Below are 24,745 nucleotides of genomic sequence, written 5' to 3'. Positions count from 1 at the left end.
ATATTTATATCATACTTGGTTGTTTGATTGCTCTGAAATAAGAATGCTTTGGTAAAGTGTTTGTCTTGTATATATAGATTCAATCATAGCATTTATGTATGATTTGTATACACGCAGTTACTTGCATATCTGTGTGCATGCGAAGGAAACATTTTAAAATCACCCGCCTGAACATAGCTGTGTTATGCGACCCGTTTTACCATCGTATATATTGATGGATGTTTATATTCTTTGGACATTCTCGATAAGTGTAGGGAGATGGAAAACATTTGCATTCAAGTAGCTGTAGTACATGATTCAGGTATGAGACTTTACAAAACAATGAATTAACTAAACGATAACTGATGATACCCTCGCAGGTCAATTTCACAACAGCCCTGGCTGCCGCTTTCAAAAGCAAAAACGATGATGCCACTGCCTTGCTGGAAGAGAGATTGGTATGTGTGTATGTACGTACATTCCTGTCACGCTCGCGTCAATTTGACCCTTAAAAATACATTGATACGTATTGTTTGAGTGCGCTAAAACAATCTTAGGTTTACATACACATACGCAACCCTATTTTTTAATTGTATATATACAAGAAATTGAATATAATAAGTACAACGTGTCCGCGCACATACACACTATTCGCTCGAGTATGATTAACATCACACATGGGCTCACGCCCACACCTGCACCTCCATGCAGCTGGATGTGATCTGGACGCTAGACCATCATTTGGCCCCGGACGATGATCAGGAAACTTTCTCGGAACAGCGCACTCGTCTGGTTTCTGTGGTGAGCGACTTGAAGGATTTGGGAGTCCTAACTGAATCCAGAATGAAGAGTCGATTGGAAACGGGCTTGCTGGTCAAGACCGGAACTGTGCCAAATGTTGTTTATTTTTCGAAGTCAATTCGGATTGCACGCACAAAGGTGAGCTGGATGTATGTACGGCATTGTTTGTACTCAAGCTTATGTGACATCAAATTGAAAATCCCCTTTTGTTTTTTTGTTTTTTGGCTTTTTGGCTTTTTTGTGTTTTTTTTTTTACGAAGTATGGAATGTAAGCTTCATAACAATAGGAATCGATTCAACCCTGGAGATTTCTGGTTTCTGCTTTACGCCCTTTTTCGGCTCTATGCCTTGATGTTCTGGTCGTAGGTCTGGTTGGTTGAATATTTGTTACTGTTCTGAGGAGTGAGTGTGCCTCAATCAGTCCTATCTGTTCACTGGCAGAGTGTGAACTCGGGGCGTGGCTGTGGGTTAACTTTTATACCCCCCTGAGCTTGAGTTTGTCCCTCTTTGGCGTGATTTTAGCTGCGTGTTTGTATGTGTTTTTTTTTGTACATAATTGTTTATGCCAGCTGTGTTTTATTTCGGTCTACGTTCGGTGTGTGTCCCTGACCAATCTATAAATCTTTGATAACACTACAGATGTTTTACAAGCAGAACAAGTATAATCTGTGCCGAGAGGTCGCCGAGGGCTATAGTCGTCTGGTGGATGAGCTCATACCGGTATGTTTAAGTATAAGTGTGTAGCTTTCAGGTATTCTCGCGCACATGACGCGCACTTTTGCTATGGAAGGAACGTGTATGGTACCGTGTTGCTTATTTCAAAGAGGTGTATGATGTCACTAGCCGAAACAAGCACAATTGGCTGTGAACAGCAGGTGTGGCAGTTTGGGCTCTCACCTGGTTCGACTGTTCAATTGTATCTCACTTCTGTTATCAGGGTGTGGCCGACGGCAATGTCCAGAAACAAGCACAGGTGACTGTGAACAACATCCACAAGATCATCGGATTCTTCAGTCTAGACCCCAACCGCGTGGTGGAAGTCATCTTCAGTTGTTTCGAGGAATTGGTGGATGACGAGGCGTACTCCAAGTTCTATCTGGAGATTATCACCGTGTTCAACGCCACCAAAGACACCTTGACCGCCCTACTGGGCTTCAGGTATGCGCATGCCAAAGTCCTATACGCTATTCGTACAATAAGGTTTGGGTATGGATGGCTGTGAAATAGTTAAGTTGTCAACGTTTACTTATTGCAAACGACATAATTCAGGGCTATGCTATAGCACACTATTCAGGTCGCCTTGTGTTATATTTTCCAAAGGGTCACATGCCAGCGCAGCCCGCTATCATCCTTTTATTCACAACGATGCGGATGAGGTTTGTCTATCACTTTGGCTCAATTATTTTTATAGGTCTTCCATGGTGGTATATGTTTACACTGAACATTTCTACTTGTAAATACGTTATGGTACATATATATATATATGTATAATACATGTCTACTCTGAACATTTCTAAAGCACAGTTTGAAAACACGTTGTGGTACGTACATATATGCATTGTACATGTCTACTCTGAACATTATAAGGCAAAGCTTGTAAACACGTTCTTCCATTCGAAACTTCATCTGGTTATGCGAAGCACTCATTGCCAGCACACATCAAGAAGTCCCCTCCTGAATATAACGCTGACGATACCTAGATACTGTAATCAATCTATTAGTCTCTCATTGATTATTGTGATTTCTTACGCACAGATTCAAGTCAGTACAAACGGCCATTGCCGAGCTGGTGATTGATGAGAAGACTCCTGTGCCCGCAGAAGGACTCACTCCTCGCAATCTGTATCGAATTGCTGCACTGATGGTGAAGCATGATCTGGTGGATATGATCAGGTGCGTATAAGATTTGATTACATTTAAAATATAAAAAGTCTTGACGTTGCACTAGCACTAACAGTATCAGGTGTTACGCCCTGTATACCTGCAGATTTAAATAACTGCGATAAATTATATTAGCGTCTGGTGCGTTTATGGCAATCAGACTACTGACTTTTGCTCGCATGCATTGCCGCGCTCATTCGTTGCCTTCAGGTTGTGGGACTTTCTTATCCCCGAGGACAAATCTATGGTAGAGGTGCAGAAAGAACGCCGAGAGACTATGATGAAAGCATCCGCCCAGGTATCGTATACAACGTGCGAGTCTTGTGTTCATTAGACTATTGTATTCCGCGTAGTATGTGTCTGGTTCTTGTTGTTGCTGTAGCGTTCCATGATGTAGTGCAGGGGCGTATATTGCGGTCTGGGGGTGATTGTGTGCCTTGTTATAGTCCTCGAATATCTGCTGTGTATACTTTTGTAAAGCACATCAGCGTGCAATCATGTGCGGGTCAAGTGACCTTTCTGCCATAGATGTTTTATCAGTTTTTTATAGATGAAGATGTCTACAGGAGTTGTGATAAGGGGTATGTGGCGGCGTGTGTTAAACAATCATCTACAATGATGTACTGATAAGTTGTATGTTATATGTACGTATGTGAGCTTATGATAGTCTATCATGTTGGGTGGTGTCCGGGTGGTGTACTTGTGCATCGTTCAGTGGGTCTCAAGCAGAGTGTGATATGCACTGGATGTGAGACATGCTAGTGTCAGCTAACGCCTTAAACGGGGAGAAAGGAGGCTGGCTGTGTGCGCTCAATGGAATACCTCCCCTAGTATAAAGATTCTTACATCCTCTCGTTTGGCTACATAATGCAAACTGTACTTTCATAGGCTCATATATGTACTTGCGAATTCGTATACACGCATAGACACATCTACAGCTTTTGTATCTGTTCGCACCCATTCATGATTCAATAACTGTCATCTCCCACAGATATTGGTTATTGACCTGAGCAGAACTGGCGGAGATGAAGACTACAATATTGAAGTAGCGAAACGACAGGATTTGGATGACTATAAGCGTCAAACGAAACGGAAAGATATCATCTACTACCGCAACAACCAGAAACTAAACTTTATACACCATATGATAGTAGTCCAGGTAATGCGTCCCTACTTGTTGGCCCCAGCTCTTTATGTATATTTTCTGCACTGATGTGCACTTACATTGTAAGTGTATGAAGATATGTAACTATTATACGGCTATATGTGCATATACGTATCACGTGAGAACTATATACACACTTAAATCGCTCATATGAGTGCGTATCTTTTCGGTCGTATCGTAAAGAAAATTTAATACAAATACTTAAAATTATTGATTGTGTATATTGACCCACTTCATGAAACAGGACATGCGGTCATTCTCGCGATTGCTGACGCGTGTGCCTCTGGAGTTGTTGACTTCCTCGCCAGAAACTATCGATGCACTTTTGAAACTACTGCACGTCGCGATAGAGCCCATCTACAGACCACTGCAGCACTCCTGGATGCAAAAGGTGTGTGCCCCACGTACCATCCGTACATTCTGTCAAGTTAAGTTATTGTATTCGTATTCAAAGCATCAACCAGTTAGATTCGATTGTTGAAAGGCAAGATAGCATTCTCCTATAAAATAGATGGGTTTGCATTTCATATAGCAATAGACCATGTGGAGTGCCCATCAGGAGCTGCTTCTACCTGCCAATGTGTAATGTTAAACCAAGTCGTGAGGCGAAGCGGGGGCGCGTGCTTCCTGTACCCATAATGACTATATCTATACTTCAGTCTTTATCATATATTGAGTATACTGTGAGTGATCGAATCCATCCATACTCTGACAGTCTCCTCTGTAAACAGTTAAACCTCACCCACTCCCGCGACACAACTATTTCGTATCAGTCGATGAAGAACGCGCACGTGGCCGCACTATACAAAGGCGTCGTGCGATTGCAGAAAGAAGGAAAGGGTATTGCCGTGTGCAGGAAACTGACAGACCTGCTGGACCACGTGTACCCCATCCTCGCACGCATTGGCTGTCACGTGTACACAGATGTCCTGTTCATCACCAAACTAGCACGGCTAACCAAGAGGGTGTATGAGGTGTACGCCGATAGCGTGGACGAGAAGGCGAAACACGATGCGGAGTATGTAGCTCCCACGCAAGCGGAGAAGGACAGGTTGGAGGCACTCTGGACTGAGACCAGGAATATTCTTACGCGGGTAGGTGTACTCCTGCGTGTGCTTGTGTATTGTGGCCTCAAGTGAAGGTACATGCGCAAAGATATGCCATTATATATATATGCATGCATCGCTCTACCTACTAGTTTACATTTGCATATAGTTGTATTCGCACTTTTAATAATACTTATATTCATATTCTTATACTTTTTACTTGTACAGGATATATATATCTATATACATATATATATATATTTCTTTTTGTATTTATATTTATGTAGTGAACCTATGGTACACACTGTTTACTATGAAGGGAACTAAGCTAGTTGGTTAAGCCTCGCTAGAACCAATGTACAAAAGAGTGAACCCTTGGGTCAGCTTGGTGGTCTTAACCAGGAGTCTCAGACTTCTGGTTCGGAGTAACATGTGGGTCGGTGTCCTAAGCCCCTCGGTGATAGGACCGTCCACTGCCCTGACTATAGGACTGGCTGTCCTAGTTCTACTGTGACCGTCCGCTACTACATTAATAGTATATATATATATATACGTTTGCATATACGTAAGGTGTATCATGTATATGTACAAGATACTTGCACATTTGCAAATGTGTACATAAAATGATACAAACACGCGGGTAGATCAACATGTAAGCATAGTTGCAGACATACTCATCCTTCCTACACGTTGTGTTGCGGTGCCTGCTGTCCAGGTTGTACTATCGTCCATGTCGTTGAAACCCGGCAACCCTGGGCTCAACGAGGAAGTGTATGCCGTCGTCAGTAAACTGCCCTACGAAACACGCTACACAATATACGCGTCGTGGCTGGATATGTACACTGTCACTCCACTCTTGTTGCAACAAAAGAACTGGTGCATCTTCGAGGCACGCAGAGCGCTCAAAAGACTAACGAAGGAGAACCCCAATGAGACGGGCAGAGTGCTGTGTAAGATCGCGCACAGTAACCCGTTTACGGTGTTCCATGAGGTGATGGACAAAGTTTCGGTATGTATCGAGGTCACCATTATTATGTGTTTAATTCGTTTGCAGTTGCCATATCTACATATATATCTTTATATCTACATATCGATATATAAATTTATATAATGCATGTATATATATATCTGTGTATGAAGTACGATACTTGGATATATAATTTAAAATTCACAGAGTCTCTATACAGATACCACATATCCATCATTTTGGGGACGACACACAGCATTAACCTGTAGTGTACGATCACCCTATTTACTTCACAAAATGTCCTTGTTGTTCCCGTTTTTTTTTATTACCCATATTAACTTATCACAACTTCTCTTTTTGTGACATCACTTCCTGTCAGTCGTACACAAACTTCATTGAACCGCTGATTGAGGGGTTCAGCACACTCACAGACCTGGATAAGGACATCTTGACATTCTGTGTCATCGTCCACTTCCGCGATACGCGCAAGAAACGAATGGAGGTGTGTCTGAAGCGCATCCATGTTCGTGTTTCAATATAGTTGCGAGTGTGTGTGGTTGCGTATGCTTATCTGTCGTCACTATTGTGCAAGTACTAGGTGGTGCACGATCTTCCGATTGGCGGATGAAGCACTTTAGCCTACACAGGCGAGTTAGTTCCACTTTAGCCTACGTCAATTCGGGTGCCTTGAGTGCGTGAGATGGTTGTGAAGGTGTGCGAGTACGTGGTTTGGGCGGGTACTTCCGTGTGCTGTAGTTGACTGTCTCCTCTATCTCTCGCTCTCTGTAACTTTCTGTGACGGTGTCGTGACTACATCGCGTGCAATGCTTATGACAATTGTAAGTGAAGTGGTGTACGTACTTAGCTCTCGTCTTTTGATAAAATCGTCTTTTGATGAAATTTTAGATACGACTCCTACAATCAATTTGACATACTTTGGAGATCTCGTTTATGGCCTCGTTTCAACAGCATAGCCATGCGTGTTTAATTTACCCTTCGTACTTGATTCTGGTACGTTACGTTTATCGTTCGTGAATCCTCATCAGCTCCTCACTAGTACATCAGTGCATTGCAAAATTCATCCCACACACCAAAATTCATCCACATGACGTATGGATCGGCAGGTGATGATGCCTGCGCTCAAAGCCATCTCGACATTCTGTGGCATGCTCTACAACCGCATGTGGGCTACGGATTTCTCGTCCCTGCTATACTACGTGGCTGGGCAATTATCCAGGAATGACGTGCTCGATCTGGGCCTGCTGAAAGCCCTCACGGAACACATGGCGGGTGTGGAGAGCACTGACAACCTCAACGAGGAACAGATGGAATGCCAATGCGGCGGTCTACGTCTACGAATAGAGGGGGGCACGTGGATCAAGCAAGACTCGTCCCAGCTGCGCTTGGTAGGTAAACCGACGGTACGGCTGCTAGAGGAGCTGTCGCACACGGGGTTGGTGATGCCTCTGATTCTGCTGATTGAGGCCAGAAAACGCGATCTGCTGCAGCTCAAGGAACCTGCCGAGAAAAAACGGCGCATAAACGATGAGAAGAGTATGTCAAATTAGAAGAGTGGGCTAAATAGCGATAAGAGGGTTAATGAATTGAAGAGCAGGCTAAGTGATCGTGTGTGGGCTATGCGTTTTCTTCACCTATACATCCCTGTGCATCTACGCAGTACATGCGCTTTCTATCCGCGCACTTACAAATGCAGACTTCTTACTCCCCGCCATTTCGATTGCATGTGTTGTCTCTCATTGTACACAGCTGCGGCCGACCTGTACGACATCTGCCATGACTCACTGCTGCAACTGATTGAGCTGCTGCAGCGATACCTACCAGACACTGAATACGACGCCATCATCCCTTCCTTTGAAACACTGGCTGTTGAACACGGTCTGAGCATGGAGGTGGCCTTCCTGCTCCACCGTCCTAGGATTGCCCGTGAGGTGCGGTCCACGTGTTGTCGACTTATATACTTATGCATGCATACGTGTGTGAGAGAGTATGTGTGTTTGTGTGAATTGATATTAAGATATTGCATGAGCGCTGACACTAAGTTTGCGACTGCTGACTCTTCTATGTGCCCCTATAAATTGATTATATGTACGGCTATACCTCGCGAATTCCCAAATTGTATCGCCTTACCCTTTGTATTTCATTAGTACAAGAATCCAGTGCAGCAGTGTGTATTTAATTCATAGAAACTGGTCTTGAATACTAATCTTACTCCATCAATGTAAATTATTGGGTACACATTTGAAAGTATATCTCTATTGCGCTCGAGTGTCTCCTTCTCTATTCTCATATACTACGCATTCATCGGCAGATCGGCAAGCGTTTACTGATACTGGCCAACGGAGAGACAAATTCCACCAAACTGATGGTATTCAACGCCCAAGCCTTCGAGGAGGTACGTGTGCGTATACACCTACTGATTGTGTGGTAGTTCAGTCGTTTATATACACCTACTGATTGTGTGGTCGTTTAGTTGTGTATATAATACACCTACTGATTGTGTGGTAATTCAGTCGTTTATATACACCTACTGATTGTGTAGTAGTTCAGTCGTTTATATACACCGACTGATTGTGTTGTAGTTTAGTTGTGTATATAATACACCTGCTGATTGTGTGGTAGTTCAGTCGTTTATATACACCTACTGATTGTGTGGTAGTTCAGTCGTTAATATACACCTACTGATTGTGTGGTAGTTCAGTCGTTTATATACTCCTACTGATTGTGTGGTAGTTCAGTCGTTTATATACACCTACTGATTGTGTGGTAGTTCAGTCGTTTAATTACACCTAATGATTGTGTGGTAGTTCAGTCGTTTAGATACATCTACTGATTGTGTGGTAGTTCAGTCGTTTATATACACCTACTGATTGTGTGGTAGTTCAGTCGTTTAAATACACCTAATGATTGTGTAGTAGTTCAGTCGTTTAGATACATCTACTGATTGTGTGGTAGTTCAGTCGTTTATATACACCTACTGATTGTGTGGTAGTTCAGTCGTTTATATACACCGACTGATTGTTTGGTAGTTTAGTTGTGTATATAATACACCTGCTGATTGTGTGGTAGTTCAGTCGTTTATATACACCTACTGATTGTGTGGTAGTTCAGTCGTTTATATACACCTAATGATTGTGTGGTAGTTCAGTCGTTGCTGCGTATATGTTATGATTTGATATTCCGAGTACTCGCCAAAGAGCGTGCGGCGAATGAAATTCTTCACCGTGGAGCTTGTAGGCTAGATATTCAAATTTGTGTATTTCGAACGGGGTTGCTTGCGCGCATACTTGTCTATACACTGGGCCTGAAAGTGTAAGTGCACAATTATATGCAATTTATTTCGGACGAGAGTACATAAAAGATGTGAATTAATTATACAAATGGTAGGTATATACAACTCACTCCTCGACGAATATCACGTGTCCTCAGATTACTGAGCCATACGCAGCTCTGATTGAAAAGCAGTACCCCGATCAATGGGAACACATCACTCCGCGGCTGTACGTGTCGTTCTGGGCAATGAGTCAATATGATCTCAAGGTGCCTACAGCCGCCTATGAGAAGATCATCAAGAAGATGAAGGAATCACTCAGTGACCCCTTCTCAGATGAGATCAAGAAGGAGTACTCGCAGATGGCGAGGGTAAGTAGGAAGTATCATTACAAGGAGGGTTGGCGCTTGTATGTATCGGATTGCTTGTGTAAACATGTGTTAGAATGTTGCTGTTACACATATAGCCGTGAAATACCGAATATTTATATTTGTACTTATATTCATACAATTAGATAGGCGTGTGGAAATTACCAGCTTGTATGAGCTGATACTTTTTACATTCATGTATACTCATAATTCCAATGTCAGTACATCTGGATGTATGTTCGACAGTTTTGTAAAGGATAGGATAGGACGGGACACCTCCCCGGGTTCCGGGGAGGGACCCCCTTGTGGATTAGTAGACTTATAGTCTCTTGTACTTAGTTCGATACAGTTGTACATTTATCAATACAAATTTTCTGAATTCGAATTATTGTATGGTGCACAACCGTCAAACCAAATCTAGCGTGTCACATCCGTGTAAGTTTACTATTCACAATAGCATTATTACTTGAGCGAGTTTTGACCTTTCTTTGGCGGATCACTTAAAATATGATTTAGGATTCTATTTATTACTCATTCACCATTTCTACTTGTGCGATATGTACCAGAACAAAATCAAGAAGGTCAATAAACAACGATTGGATCTTCTGGAGAAGGAATTGAAAGAGCACCAAACCAACCAGAAACTTGTACTATATCGCTTGAGAAAGGTACTGCGTAAGAAGTGCACTGTGCAAGCACACGAGTGCTTCCAGAAGAATTCGTCATGTGACCCGTGTCTTATAAATACCTCCCTTACGGGTATATATAATATGTCGATATGTGTGATCGATTGTGTGCTTCCATTCTACCCTGATACACTACCACCACCACCACCAACCACTCAGGAGCTGCCCAAGTACTTCAAAGATGGCTGCGGACAGGCCGGTGTAGACGCTTACATTCAAATGTGCGTTAACCCACGCCAGCGCTTCGGTCCCATTGATGCGCTGTATTGTGCGGAATTCACGCGGTTGCTACATGCGCAGAGCGCGCCTAACTTCGCGACGCACGCGTATTTGAACCAGATTTTGGCTGATCCCAAAGGCACGATCAGCTCAAGCACACCGAATCAGGTAGGACTATCTCGATGTGGTATAAATATATCTATCAATTAGGAATTTCGAAATCAGATAGGAACATCTCAATCAGGTAGGAATATCCAAATCAGGTAGGCTACATTAGGTAGGATTATCTATCTGCTTGCTTGAGCTTGTTAAATCGATATTATATGGATCTGAATCTGTGCATTGTATTGTGCCTGTGCCCGTGACCGTGACATCCTTGTTTGTTTTGTTTTTTCTTTGTTGCAAGATATAGGTACAATCATGCTCAAATATTACTCTATATTCACGATACTTTCATTGTATCCTGTCCTTAAGTCGACTTTATCAGTAGTTTCCCTATGGTTTCTCGTCACTCAACCCTGCATTCCTTGCGTTATAGGCCCAGCGCTATAGTAGATTTCTCTGGCACACCTTGAAGTGGATGAACCACTGGACCAAGGATAAGGGTACTTTCCTGAAGGAGTGCAGCATGTCTCCTGGTTTTAAATCTGTACGTCTCAATTTCTGAGTACTCTTTTGGGCTCCTCAAGTCTTCGATTCCTAAAGATTTTCTTGGATTTTTCAGCGTCAGCTGTTTTTGGCGCTATATTTTATCAGTGCACAATGGTGTGATTTTGGCTCGGGGCTTTGATATATTAGTAGTATATCGTTGTTCTGAGTTGTGGCCTGCCATTTAGGTTTGTCGCCTCGACTAGAGACTGGGTTTGTAAACTTTATTGTACTTGAACTGGTAGGTCTAGGTACCTTATCCGGTAGTATCACAATAGTCTGTAAATCTACTGTGCTCATATTATTTTGCTTTTTCCTGAGGCGTGACAAATCTCGCAGCGTTATATCGGTCATAAATGACGATCAACATACCCAGGTGGTAAAGTGCACAGAAAACTAAGTAGACCACTCAGGTCTCTGGATATTAAGAAGACTGCAGAACTAGCTCTGTTCATGTATGCAAGATCTCATTGGCAGTTGTATACCTCTCATCTCATCTCAGTTGAAGTCGGAGGGCCGGGTGAGCTTCCTGGAGTTTCAGAACCAGATATATCGCTTACAATCTGAGGTGTTGGCAAACAGTTTCTACGATCTGATCAATTCACCGGACAGGATAGATAACCGAAATGCTCTACAAGTATTGCAAGTAAGTCGTTCCAAACATGTGCGGTATCAAGCGTACATTCATGCTGCCGAGTGCACAAGTATATCATGTGCCTCTGGACTGTGTGTGTTGCGCTGAATCACTACCGGATGGTTGCTTAAGATTCCTGGTGCCTTTTCATTTTTCTTATCCCAATTGTACTGGTGGGAGAGTGACAGATCATTGTCTAACCAGCAACTCTCATGTCTGCACACGCACAAAGGCACTTTGTCCACAAAAACTAGTCCCAGTATTCCCCGTGCTCGCTTCTGTGGGAAAGAAATTGAGCAAATTGGCTGGACAACACAAAGAAATTGACAGTCTCAGCGCTACCGTAACTGCTTATCAGGTTGGTATTTGTGATCGCATCAACGTGCACAATATACTTTGCAGTGTTTCACTGATCGTGGACTGTTAGGTATATACATGTACATGCATGTGTGTGCATTTTATAGATGCGAGTCCATAGTTCGGGCTCTATCGCAGAATACGGTATGTTGACTTTGATGCACATACATGCATGTAGTATTTCATTGGATGGTCACCAAGATGTTTTTGTCCCTTTCCATTCCTGTCAAGATCGCGATTGATCTCTATTTGTTTTGTGCGTGATTACTTTAGTAGTATGAAAAGCTTCTTTTTTTTTTGTGGTCATATCACCTCGGATCGCAATGGTAATACTACTGTTCTATTCTTTCATTTATACACGCGTCATGAATCATTCACTTTCTCATTCATTTACGAACCCATATATCTATCATCGAACCTTGTATAATTAGATTGCGTTCGTGTGTATAATTGATTTTCAATGTAATTATTCATCACCATTAATCGTATACTCCGAAATCTGATCTATATTACCTATCTTTTCGCTGTAATTTTCTCTTTTGGCTTAATTGGTTTTAACTACTTGATATTCTGCGCTGCACAGGGTTTAATTGAGTATCATGAAAGGCAGAAATTCTACATGACCCCAGAAGCTTTGGGCCAACCCGCCAAATCATCTACGTCTACTGATAGTTCTGTCAAAGCGCAGCAGAATACTTCGAAGACTGTCAAGGGGAAGTCCGCCAAAAGCACAACGCAGACAGACTCAAAGACGGGGGCAGTCACAGGCAGCGGGAGTGGGGTAGGCAAGCAACAGAGCAGTGCTGCGAAGCAAGAGGGAAGCACGCCCAAACAACAGGCGACTTCGACCAAAGTGCAAGACATTGATACCACAAGGCATATGGGTGAGAGTATGGCGAAGGGGCAGCAAGGAAGTACAGCGAAGACTACGGGAGGTGGTGCGAAACCAACCGGAACTGGGGGGAAAGCTAAGGCAAACACGGATATGCAGCCCACAATAAAAGTTCAGACACCTCAGCCTGAACCTCCCACCAGTCAGCAGAACTCCGGTCGACAAGCCCAGGACGAGCGCTCACCACGACAACACCAACACACTTCCAATGTATCTACTACGTACAGTGACGACAGAAAGAGCGGGCACAGAAGCCCCCTCCTCAGTGCAGGTGGCCACGACAGAGGGGCAAGTACCCATGAAAGAGTGTCTATCTCACACGAAAGGGGAGGCAGAGGCAGTGCTATGCGTGACCGTGACAGTGGAGGTAGGGGCGAGAAGAGAACGTATGATTCCATCAGTGGGTATGCTGACCATCCCAGCGGCTATTCTGACCTTAATACCAGTCGCGCTGGTTCCATGGGGCGTGGTCCCAGTGCGACTTATGATGGGGACGATGACCGGTACACAGAGCGCCGCGGAGACTCGAGGGCAAGGTCAAGGGGTCCTGATAGGAATGACCATCGCCTGGATGCGGTAGGTGGCGTTGTATGTTTGTTCGAAATTATCAGTTACTACAACTGGTTTGACCGAAAGTAGTAAGTCTCTCTTTGGGAGTATGTTTTGAGGTGTAAATTCCATCTTTTCTACCCAATGTGTTTCGCTCCGTATCTTTGTGTGCCCCCGACAAAACGATTGCTTTGTGTCGCAGTTTTATGACTATTAAGTTGAACATAACTTAATTCGTATCTGTATACTTCGACTGTTAAATACTTCAGAATGGCGGCGGCACACACAGTTACGACGACCGTGGTGATCGCAATCGCGGTAGCAGTCGGGGAAGGGATCGTGACAGATCCACTGACAGGAATAATAGCGCAGCCCCCACCAAGGAGCAACAACAGCAACATCACCATCAACAGCAGCGCATGAACAACAACCATAACAACAACACGCATGCGGGTATGGGCAGGGGGGATGGTAGTGACGGCGGCAGGAAGCGAGACGCGGACGCTATGGGACAGGGCTGGGATCGAAGCCCAAAGAGGAGCAGGCGCACACCAGATAACCTGTTGGACAATGACGGTCGACCCATGCGCGACAGAGGCGGTGGGGGTGGGGGAAATAGGAAAGACCGGTTAGATATGGACAGACATGATGGCCGACAAGGTGCGCCGGGCAGTGGCCATGGCAACACACGCATGGTAATGAACACCGGCAACGAAGGCGGGGCTGGGCGTGGGGGGTTTGGCAATGGTACTGGCGGCAAGCGTAAGGATAAGGATGGGCGGCAGGTAAGTGAATGCGTGTCTATCAAAGAATGGTTTGATGTCGTAGAACACGTCTTATCTGTAAATCATAATTGACACTGGACTATTCTACAAAAACATGAACTCGATATATCCATTCATAGATCTATGAATATGTGCTTGTGTTACAGATGAGTGTATATATATATGTGTGTGTGCGTATGTATGTATATATATGTGCGTGTGTGTGTGATATATATATATGTGTGTGTGTGTTTATATATATATAATTATATATGTGTGTGTGTGTGTGTATGTATCTATATGTACCTATATGTATGTATCTATATATATACATATATATATATATCTGTATATATACATATATATATGTATGTATCTATATATATATATATGTATGTGTGTGTGTATGTATATATATCCATGATATTCATATGTATATGTTTATCTATATATGTATATATATACATGTATGATACAATTATTTAATTAGTTGCATATGTTTATATATATGTGTGTTTGTGTCTGTGTCTGTGTGTGTTTATATGTACGTGCTTATGTATAGGTACGAAGATAGATACATAAACCTATACTCATATATGTACTTGTATATGTATGTATGTGTATGTATGTATATATATATCTGTGTGTGTGTATGTATGTATATGTAAATGTATATGTAAATGCATATGTATACATATTACATTCATACGTATTTGCACCTTCATATATTTTTTTAAACTTGGATGTGTTGATGTGTTTTTAAGTGTACGAGGGTACACCTGTAATACATCCAAATATATTTGTTCACATTCATATTCGTATGCATATACGTACACTTCTACACGATAGATCGTTTCTCACATCTCCTTTCGTGTTTTAGTTGTGCTACATTTTGCCAATACGTCAGAAATTTGTCACATTTGACCCAAACATCATGAGCGAATATTATGGATACTTGAGTAAGTGCTCGTTTGTGGCATTGGTCGCTTTTTCACCATATCCTGTTTCCAATACCTACATTGATCACAGAAAAAACGGAACAAATACAACGATTAAATTATCCCAGCAACTGAGCGAGTACCATAGACGTGGAAAAACTTCGCACTGTGATAACATCAGCGACTGCAAAATAAATAATGTGACTAAAGACTGGTCTGTTTCTTCCAATAACAATGCTACATAAATGTATGCATGTTGTTCGACTCTATGTTGTACTCCATATATCTAGTACAAATCTTGAGATAGAATTTCTAGTTTCAAGGTTTTTTGGTAGGGGCCACCTACTACCATTTTCATAGTGAAACCCCTCTAGTGTGGTGAATTTCCGCGGGAAATCAGTCTTTTTTGTTGCTTTTTATAGCAGTTTTTAACAGACAATTTATTTCTGTAAATCAAGTTTATACCGGATCCCAATTCATATGCGTGCATGGTACAACTTTTTTTCATAACGTCAACTCCTGCTTTTAGATACAATGTCGAGTGATTATCTGACCATGAGGTTTCCGTTTTATAAATCAGAAACCTGAAATATCTACATAAATCCACCGGCAGTTTTTGTGAAATGGCGACCAGAACATCTTCTGCCCTAGAGTAAGATCAATGCAACGTTCGTTATGCCTCTACTATCTCAAAAGGACTAATATTGCTTGCGTATGCCAGAAGCATATCAGTCTCATCATGGTGTATTGTGCAAGTTAAAATAATGTGCACATAGACAGAAATAGGTATATTTTTCATATGTATAGATATTATTTGTGATACATATTTCTCGATTATCATAAAACTTTACAATTTCTGTTTACAGGACAGAGTAAAATACGCGTGAAATGAGCTAATTGAAGTTGCCTGTCTACGTGAAGTCGTAAATAGCCGACAAATTTAATAACTTGTACTGCTAATTAAATAATTTCGAACCTCAGTATATGGTCAAATACAATACGAAATCCAGAAAAGTACTCTAAGTATACTACAGAACTTGCCTGAATCAACAAAATGCCGAAGCTATTACTAGTTCACCAATGACAGCCTAGTACAAGTGAGTAAAGCATACGAAGCTTTATATTGCCGAATAAAAAAACATAATTATTCCAATAGGAAAGGGATTCCCCCGTCATTTACTAATCAGAACAGAAGTAAGCATGTCACTATAGCTCAAATGCCTTGAGTAGACAGAACAATAAAGCATTGTTTAAAAGCTCTTACAATTGACAGTCTAACAGACCTCTTCACCCAACAAGCTTCGTATACGGAAATCAGACTGGCAACTAGCGCGACTCGGGTCCCATAACCTAAACATGCGAAAGTGCGGTGCAGGTACAGCGTCTCTCAACTCTTTTTATTTTAAAGGACAAAATATCCAGAAAGTGGTTCAGTATATACAAAATACACTTTTAGGTTGATCCGAAATACATATTCCATTCATGAGATCCTTATATTTCAATACTTAACCCCTTCTATAGCGTCAGTACGCACCCAAATGAACCATTAGTAGTTAATCAATATGTATAGCTGTCATCTTATGCAACCAATATGATGGAATCGTATATCGCGATGCTTCGGTTTATAAGTAGATCAGTCGCACCGAAAATATATACGGACGATAAGTACCATATCAATTATGCTGATTTCGCTATTAGATCCGTGGTCTAGCCGTATGCAGTGTGCCTCCCGATGTATTTGTATCTTTAGATTAATCTTGAGGGTGATATAAAAAATAAACCGATGAATAATATATCTTGCTTTTGAAAAGCACATCTGTAGCATCTGGTTGTTACGTTGGATAGACCCACCTATAGAACACTCATGTGTCTGGACGTCACTTAAACGTCAGCTAGACTGTTAAGTGTGCGTCCGCAAATAGTGATCTTCTACTTTCCGAAGGTCTTGTTTTGAGACTTGGAAGAAGGCCTTAGCCGCCGTTCTGTTTACATGTCTGATTGGAAGCGTGTCATGAGCTTCTCCAGTCGCACTTCTCCAGTTTGGCTGACATTGATAACTATTGTTTTGTACTGACAAGCTAGTGATTCTTGAATACGATAAATTAATATATTGATATTTGTACCTGTATGTATTTATTTCTTGAGAAATATCTTCTTTTTTTTCTTCGTTATATTGATTTGAATATCAATATATGTTTATTGGAGATATGCATGCATGCATACTTCGTTTACACAACCGAAGTAGCTGGCGACAACACGTAAGCTGAATCAAATCGAACTGGTGGTACAGGGGGTCAGTGACGCAGAGGAGAGCGTAGAACTGTTTAAGTCACACTAGTAATATGTTTTGTTATGGTGGTGTGCAATCTACTCGTGTAGAATCACCTCAACATGCCATATGGTGTAGTGGTCAAGTATGCACAAACTACAGAAGAAAAACGACAGAACGAAGGTGAACGCATATCTAAGCAGAACCACTAACATCATGTCAGTGTCCGAGGACTTCGCATGAACATTAAATAGCATGCTAAACAATGTATGAGTATCCTACTAAGACTAATCTACACCAAGCGCTACCACCATCCCTCGGGATTGCCTGTTGGACAATGGATGATCCCGCTTCGCGGGGTCCTGTACATCCCCTCTGGGGAGTGTTCCTTCTGGTTAATTCTCTCTGGTAATAGGATCGGTACGGTAGATAACTCGATAAACTTCCCACCTGATTGGTATGATCGCAAGATTAGAAGTGGCACGGCCAACTGTCTTGTGTTTGCCTGATATAATAAATTGTATTTCCTCTATTGCATTATAAGTATGATTAAGAGTGCCCACAGGTATATTCTCTCTCCCAATTTTTATTTAACTTGAGATTTTTTATAGATTTACGGTCTACTTGTGTTCTCGAACCAATTTTATCTATTTCCGACTGTAGCCTGGGCAATGCGGTCGCTACCGTGCTAATCGTGCCCGGTGACCGCCCAAGCGTCAAATTTCAACATTCTTGCCGCCATGACGGGCTGTATTATGATAACTGTTGAGGGTTTTCACGAGACACGCGTGTTTCGTGGCCATGTGCTCCCTCAGCATATATCAGCTCTTTTAGACATTGGGGTATCGGTACCCCATTGGAAAACCCATTTGCCACACTCAATATTGGTTGCCTAATCGAGTCGTCGGAATCCTTCTTTCCCATATCTTCATAACATTTCATACATACATCTATGACTAGCTATTATTCTATTTACACTCTCGTTAGTTAGTAAGGAGTAGAGTATGTATATGTATATCCATTTTTGTATCTAGAGCTATAATATTTTATAAGAGTATAGAATCTAGAATATAGACATCTATCACCCTTCTATCCTCCTGCTCAAAATACACTAGATGGATATACCTCCTACTGATCTACCTTTTTATAAGCTATACATTATCTTACCCCCTCTAGACCTTACTCCTACTCTCCTGTCTAGCTGGTAACTGACTACCATCTGATGTGATTTAAGATACTGCCTTCCCTGGGTGATAGACTACGATCCCATCTCACCTTAGACGGATGTCTATCTATCTATTTAGCCTAGACCTGGTATACTTCGGCACCTCAGGGTTAACCCCAGAAATGTGCGGTCTCTTGGAGTGCTCCTACCATCCCTTCGGATGCATCTGTTCTACTATACCAATTTATATCCGACAGCACTTTTACCCACATACTCTTACCTTCTTCCCATATATATAACTCATAAATTATGGTCCTTTAGAATTGCGCTTGCGGAGTTTACACTCGGAGTATCCTGCGGGAAAATTAGTTGTCTGCTGTTATATATACAAGCAGGCATGTGGATTCCTCGGCTGCTTGGCCACCATTTAAGAATCAACAATGAGTAAATCACGAAATAAAAAGACCACCAGATAAGTAGACCAATAAATCAGTAAATTGAACTTTAAAATGAATAAGTCAATCAGAAAATTATCAAATTATGAACAAATACAATAATAAATTGGCGGAGTTATCAAACCGACAACCCAAAAGACGAAATCAGATTATGATTATCAGGTGGAATATATTATATCGACCTGGAAGTAGAGGTATCGTAGAGATATCTGTTAACGAGAGAATCGAAGATGCAGAAGAGTCATGAGACCCTCCACCATGGTAGTATATTTATATATATTACAGATAGTTTGATGAGAGCTCCTCCCAGTCCCCAAATAAAGTACCAGCCTTACTTGAGGTGCTCCAGGTGAAAGATAGACAGGGTATTTATATGAAACAAGTTTACATTATATCTGGAGATACAGGTAGGCCATATTTACTTGGTGCTTTGCGTGTTGATCTTAGTATTCATTCTACTAAAAGATTCTGCTTATCACGCAAACAAAAACCTACAAAGATATGTATATTGAACTGCTTTACTCACGTTCCGATATTTCTTTACTCAACTACAAAATCAAATGCCTAATCAAAAGCACAACGAACAGTTTGACTTTCTATACTAGCTACTTCAATAGGCCGTACCTTATAGCCCTGAAATATTTGTTATTTTCAGTATTTTGCAAATAGTCTTTCATTTTTATCATACTGGTTAGTGTTGGAGCAATTGACATTGATTGCAATAACAGATGCAGGCTGCAAAGCAAACCAAATAGTTCAAGAATATGAATGAGTTGACTGTCAAACATTGAATAGGAGCTGCACGTTTACAAAGACAAAATCAGAATGTCTGTATTTTTATAGATTGTTGATGTTGCACCACATTACATGCAATTATACCCATATACTTGTTCATTTCAATTCTTTACAGAAACCAATCACCGCACAGACAACGCCAACAAATTAACTTTCGCATTTCAAACACATTCAAGTTGGTGCAAGGATACTTTGTAGGTGGGTTCGGTAATGTCTTCAACAGTGGTGCTTTCGATAGTCTCCAAGTAAGACATCGCATGGAATACATAACCAGTCGGTTTGTTAATGATGCCATCTTCTATATCAACGTATTGAATAAGCTGCTTGGGAAAGTCTGGACTGGAAGTAAGCTCTATCAGCGATTCACTTGCGTAGGTGAACGTATGTCCATCTTCAGTAGAGCCCATTCCAGACTTTTCCTTTGGTTGTCCGCCTAGAAGACACTTGATGTAGCCTCTGTGTTATGCGCAAAGCTGATACATAATAAAGATATATTTGTCCATCTATAATAGTACAAATGGAAATACTCTAAATGTACATGGCCTACATGGGAAAGTCACTAAATGTACATACAGATTTACTGGTACGTTTTCTAATTGCCCAATTAAAATAGCAAAATGTGATTTTCCTTTCTCAAACTTCTCAACCAAAAAATAAAAAAAGTACATTCAGAGACTTTTTTATGTACATTTAGAGACTTTCCAGTGCTGTAATTTTTTTTTATTACGCAAAAAAAATTTAAAAGATTCTAGATTCACCAGGTTCAAAATGCCGGCGAGTGTGCCAACTGACACCCGACTCACACATCTGCAAAATCTTGTATGGATGTATATAACAAAAATAAAAACACATGCTATGTATGTAAAAAGTCCAAGAAATGCACACAGCTTCAGCACGTTAATATCATGTTCTGTGCTTTATCTAACGATACTCTTAACTTTATTTGCTACAGGGATGAGACACACGATCTGAGAACAATGCCTGTCGAATTTAGTGAGAGCACAACGACAGCAAATTGTATCATATCGAAGTGTGGATTAAACATGTGGATATGAAGGTAAGTGTTTGTGTGTGTGTGTGTGTGTGTGTGCGTTTGTGCAATAGCATGTTAAACTATATTCGTAAATATAATAAAGTAATGTACAAATAGTTACGAGCGTCCATCGGTTTTGTAACTGAGAATCGGTGTACGTAACACCAACGTCATCATCAGCTTCAACACAACTGTTTCAGTATTTTTTCCAACGAAAGTCCACCCACTCTTTTGGAGGTTTTTACATTTACCATCAGATCCGATGGGTACCCCTTGTCCATTCTTTATACACTGAAGGTATGACTCGATGATGAATAAATCACGTTGTCCTCCATTGTATTCCCAGTCTGCACGGGGCTTTCTGACATCAACGTCCCTCACAACGGGCTTCTTGTTTTTAAGGCAATATAAGGCTTCTTGTCCTTTGGGACAGTAGAAGGCTTCTGCAGCTCTATCGATGTAGGTAGCCTCGATAGTATTTGATCATTCGGGCTTGGTAACGCAATAGGAGGTGATTTGACAATTGATCCGTCTTCCTCACCCACTTCCGACCCATAGAGTTCGTGTTCCTCTGCATCGTCATCTTGAGACTTGGCACTATTACACTCCCTTTCATAACTTGCTAGAAAGTCCATAGCACTGTTGCTAGATCAATACTCAGTAGGTAATACATGCAATGTGCTAGATGCTGTTGCTGCTTTCAAATGCTGTGGGTAAATAGATTGCTGATGGTCAATTATATAGTTGCCATTGGGGTGTGGTGGGACTGATGGCACAGTCGTGTTCAATGTCGAGAATGGGTGCGAGTTACTCATGGCTGGCGTAGAAAGAACTAGAACACCAGTATAAAATACAATATATATAGTATACACACTTTTGTTTACATACACAATAATGTGACAACAACCGTCTTTACTTTGTATTTTGTTTGGGCGGTGTCAACGATCTCCATTTCTGGGTTTGGCGGTTTCGTGTTCTGAAAAAGAGCATTTTTGTTGCCGTAATAAAACCGTATTGTGGGCCGTTTCAAATAATGACCATTAATTTGGGCATACAAGGAACTCAAAATTTTCAGATGGCACTACCCATGCCTGGGAAATTATATTCGAACTGGGAAAATAGAAATCAGGGCAATAATGCTCATATTGAGTTGCACAACAGGGCCTAAATACATCACTGAACGGCAGACACAGCGTAAACTTGTTGATTTCTCTCCAAATGTGTCTTTTCCCACCGTATCTCACGACAGGCAACTCTCGACGCTCGCTCAACACCACTCAGATAGGGAAGCTAGTGCCCATCTGGACGACCCACGCCACGATTTCGGCTATGAGCCTAATCTGGCAGCTTTTGCTGCCCGGATCCTACAAACTACACACCACAAACCGACAACTCAGATGTCGGCATCGACCTTTCCGACGAATCCAGTACCACTATCTAACCTTCTGTACGCACTATACAAGCCACAATTACCACAGAATGCACCTTGATCGAAGCTAGCGTTGCCATTGGTCATGCCTTCCCTAAAAGTATCAAACAGGCGGTACTCCCGGATGAATTTCATGGCTGTGGTCACACAAGTCCGTACTGGCACAAAATTTATACACTATAAGTACGTTTTGACTCGGAAGCATCATGGAAAGGCTGTCCCGACCCTTTTGAAGGATAGGATGGTCGCGAATGGCGACCAACAGGTGGAAGGTGATATTTTATGATACTTGCTCCAAAGCCGCCACTTCGACTACACAACGGGCTTTTCTAGCACAGACTGCCTTTTGTGATCTGGACGTCTTCCAGTATGACGTCGATACTGCATAGCTAAGTTCCTACCTCGATACCCCGGTTTACATGTATCCGCCTAATGGCGCGGTCGGACGGTAATTTTATTCCCCTAACACTATCCACCAGCTCAACCGCGGTCTTTACAGATTGAAACAATCCTTATGGAACATCGAGATAGCAAAATAATCGAAGACCACTTGATTTCATTCTAACGATGCTGTTGAATGCATCTGGTTCCATCCTGTCCACTTCGTCATTACCGTAATCTATGTCGACGAGGTTGTTCCAGCTATCCCGCCATGCCTCTGGCAAAGAAGTATGGCTCGTTTTTAATTTATTGCGCTACCATTCTATGAAAAACCTTGGACCGGTGCGCCACCTCGTTGGACTACGAATTCACCAACATCTTGATCGCATTGTGATTGATCAACAAGCTCTCATGTTAAATATATGCTCATCTCCTTACAACTCACCGATGCTGTTCCAACGAATACACCTGGCACAACTCAACACTCGCAGACTCAACCAACGCACCTTATACGGGGCGCGACTTGAGCAAATTACTAAGTGTACTCGGATTCGCCGCTAACCGTATCAGGATCGACATTACCGCCACTGCTAATCAACTTGCTGCCTTTGAATCTAGCCCTACCATCGACCACGTAATTGCTCTCATTTTAATACATACACGTTACCAAGGACCTTAAAGATAAATTACCGTCGCAAAGCACCTGGCGAAAAACTTGACTTCGCTATTGAAGCCTCCACCGACTCTGATTGGGCACGTGACCACTCTAATCGCAGATCACAAGACTAGTTCTGTTATTTGTTCAACAATGCACCCATATACTGGAAAAGCGCCAAATAGACAACAGTCGCTGTCGGTTCTACAGAGGCGGAATACGTGGCTGCCTCTGAGACCGTTCGCCACATTGCTTGGGTCAGAAACATACTTCATGCCATTGGCTACGCACTACATTTACCAATACATTTACACTGTGACAATCAGAGTGCCATCAAGGTCGCTCATAGCACTGGAACTCCTAAGGATTGAAATATATAGACATACGAACACAATACATACCTGGTTGTGTGCGCAAGGCTCAAATTAACATATTCTACATCACTGCCAACGATAATTTGGCAGACTTGCTTACCAAAAACCTGCCAACGAACACTTATGTTTACGATTCAGGGAGGGGTTTGGGCTCTACCCAGGATTGAGAATCCTAAATATGGATAAACAAATTGTTAAAAATCACATTTTGAAGTATTGGACTCAGACTTAGTTCGTTGAGAAATTGATGTTCTATGTGCGTTTTCGTATGTCGTGTTTACGAACAGGTTGTGCGTGCCGATTGCGTTTAACCGATTGAATGTATGATCATGAATGTATGATTATGTGACATGTGAATATGCCACCTTGGTCGTTTTGTTTGAGTGATTATTGTTGAGTTATTGAACTTGGAAAATTAAGTATGATTGTAAATATTGTGTTTGTGTTTTCAGAGATGGAATCTAAAAATAGGTCACGCGCATCCGTTGGAATCTCTTTGACAGAAGAATCATTCGAGCTGAGAGGGCCGTCCAATTTTGACGAGAAATAGTATAAATATAGAGTAAAAATGAAAATAAAGATCAATTTCACAAGAGTTCAAAAATTCACACTAATTTTATAAATCGCCACAGGACACGTGTGAGTATGATGGGCCGACTATGGCCACCAGTAAGTATAGTATAGCCAAGTGAGTTTGCCCACTGCCGTAGAGGTCGAGGTCGTTTTCCGAATGATGTATGGTTGATTGTTGAAGATGTCCGAGTGTAGATATTGATTGGCTTCTGGGGATGTATAAAATTCAGTCATGTTAAGTTCAAATCCAAAATCCTGAGTGATGCCAGAAGGTGGTGTGGGCGATAGCAACAGAGGTATAGGGGATGGCGCTGATGTAGCAGGATCGGTTGGAGGTGAGATAAAAGAAGGTGGAGGTGGGTTAGAAGAAGGTGAAGATGGGTTAGAAGAGGGTGGTTGACGTGAAGGGATCGCTACGGGAAGAAGGATATGC

At 41.8% G+C, this 24,745-nt stretch overlaps 2 protein-coding genes across 2 annotated transcripts; one reads left to right on the top strand and one right to left on the bottom strand.

The window, feature by feature from the left end:
- Window positions 1–344: 344 nt before the first annotated feature.
- Window positions 345–15,388, top strand: SARC_03511 (hypothetical protein; the record flags this gene model as incomplete). Its single annotated transcript, XM_014302690.1, has 23 exons — window positions 345–437; window positions 691–918; window positions 1,420–1,500; window positions 1,718–1,938; window positions 2,536–2,673; window positions 2,872–2,959; window positions 3,653–3,820; window positions 4,071–4,217; window positions 4,600–4,920; window positions 5,588–5,881; window positions 6,219–6,341; window positions 6,964–7,393; window positions 7,607–7,788; window positions 8,169–8,252; window positions 9,287–9,499; window positions 10,063–10,164; window positions 10,342–10,569; window positions 10,940–11,050; window positions 11,552–11,695; window positions 11,916–12,041; window positions 12,624–13,508; window positions 13,751–14,266; window positions 15,275–15,388. The coding sequence occupies 23 exons, from the start codon at window positions 345–347 to the stop codon at window positions 15,299–15,301; spliced, it is 4,950 nt and encodes a 1,649-aa protein (XP_014158165.1). The 3' UTR covers window positions 15,302–15,388.
- Window positions 15,389–21,277: 5,889 nt separating this feature from the next.
- On the bottom strand, window positions 21,278–21,535 carry SARC_03510 (hypothetical protein; the record flags this gene model as incomplete). Its single annotated transcript, XM_014302689.1, has 1 exon — window positions 21,278–21,535. The coding sequence occupies one exon, from the start codon at window positions 21,533–21,535 to the stop codon at window positions 21,278–21,280; it is 258 nt and encodes an 85-aa protein (XP_014158164.1).
- Between the last annotated feature and the right edge of the window lie 3,210 nt (window positions 21,536–24,745).

The sequence above is a fragment of the Sphaeroforma arctica genome (genome assembly GCF_001186125.1).
Source record: "Sphaeroforma arctica JP610 unplaced genomic scaffold supercont1.180, whole genome shotgun sequence".
Lineage (NCBI taxonomy): Eukaryota > Ichthyosporea > Ichthyophonida > Sphaeroforma > Sphaeroforma arctica.
Note: the sequence above shows the minus strand (reverse complement) of the source record. Positions and strands in the feature narration are given on the sequence as shown.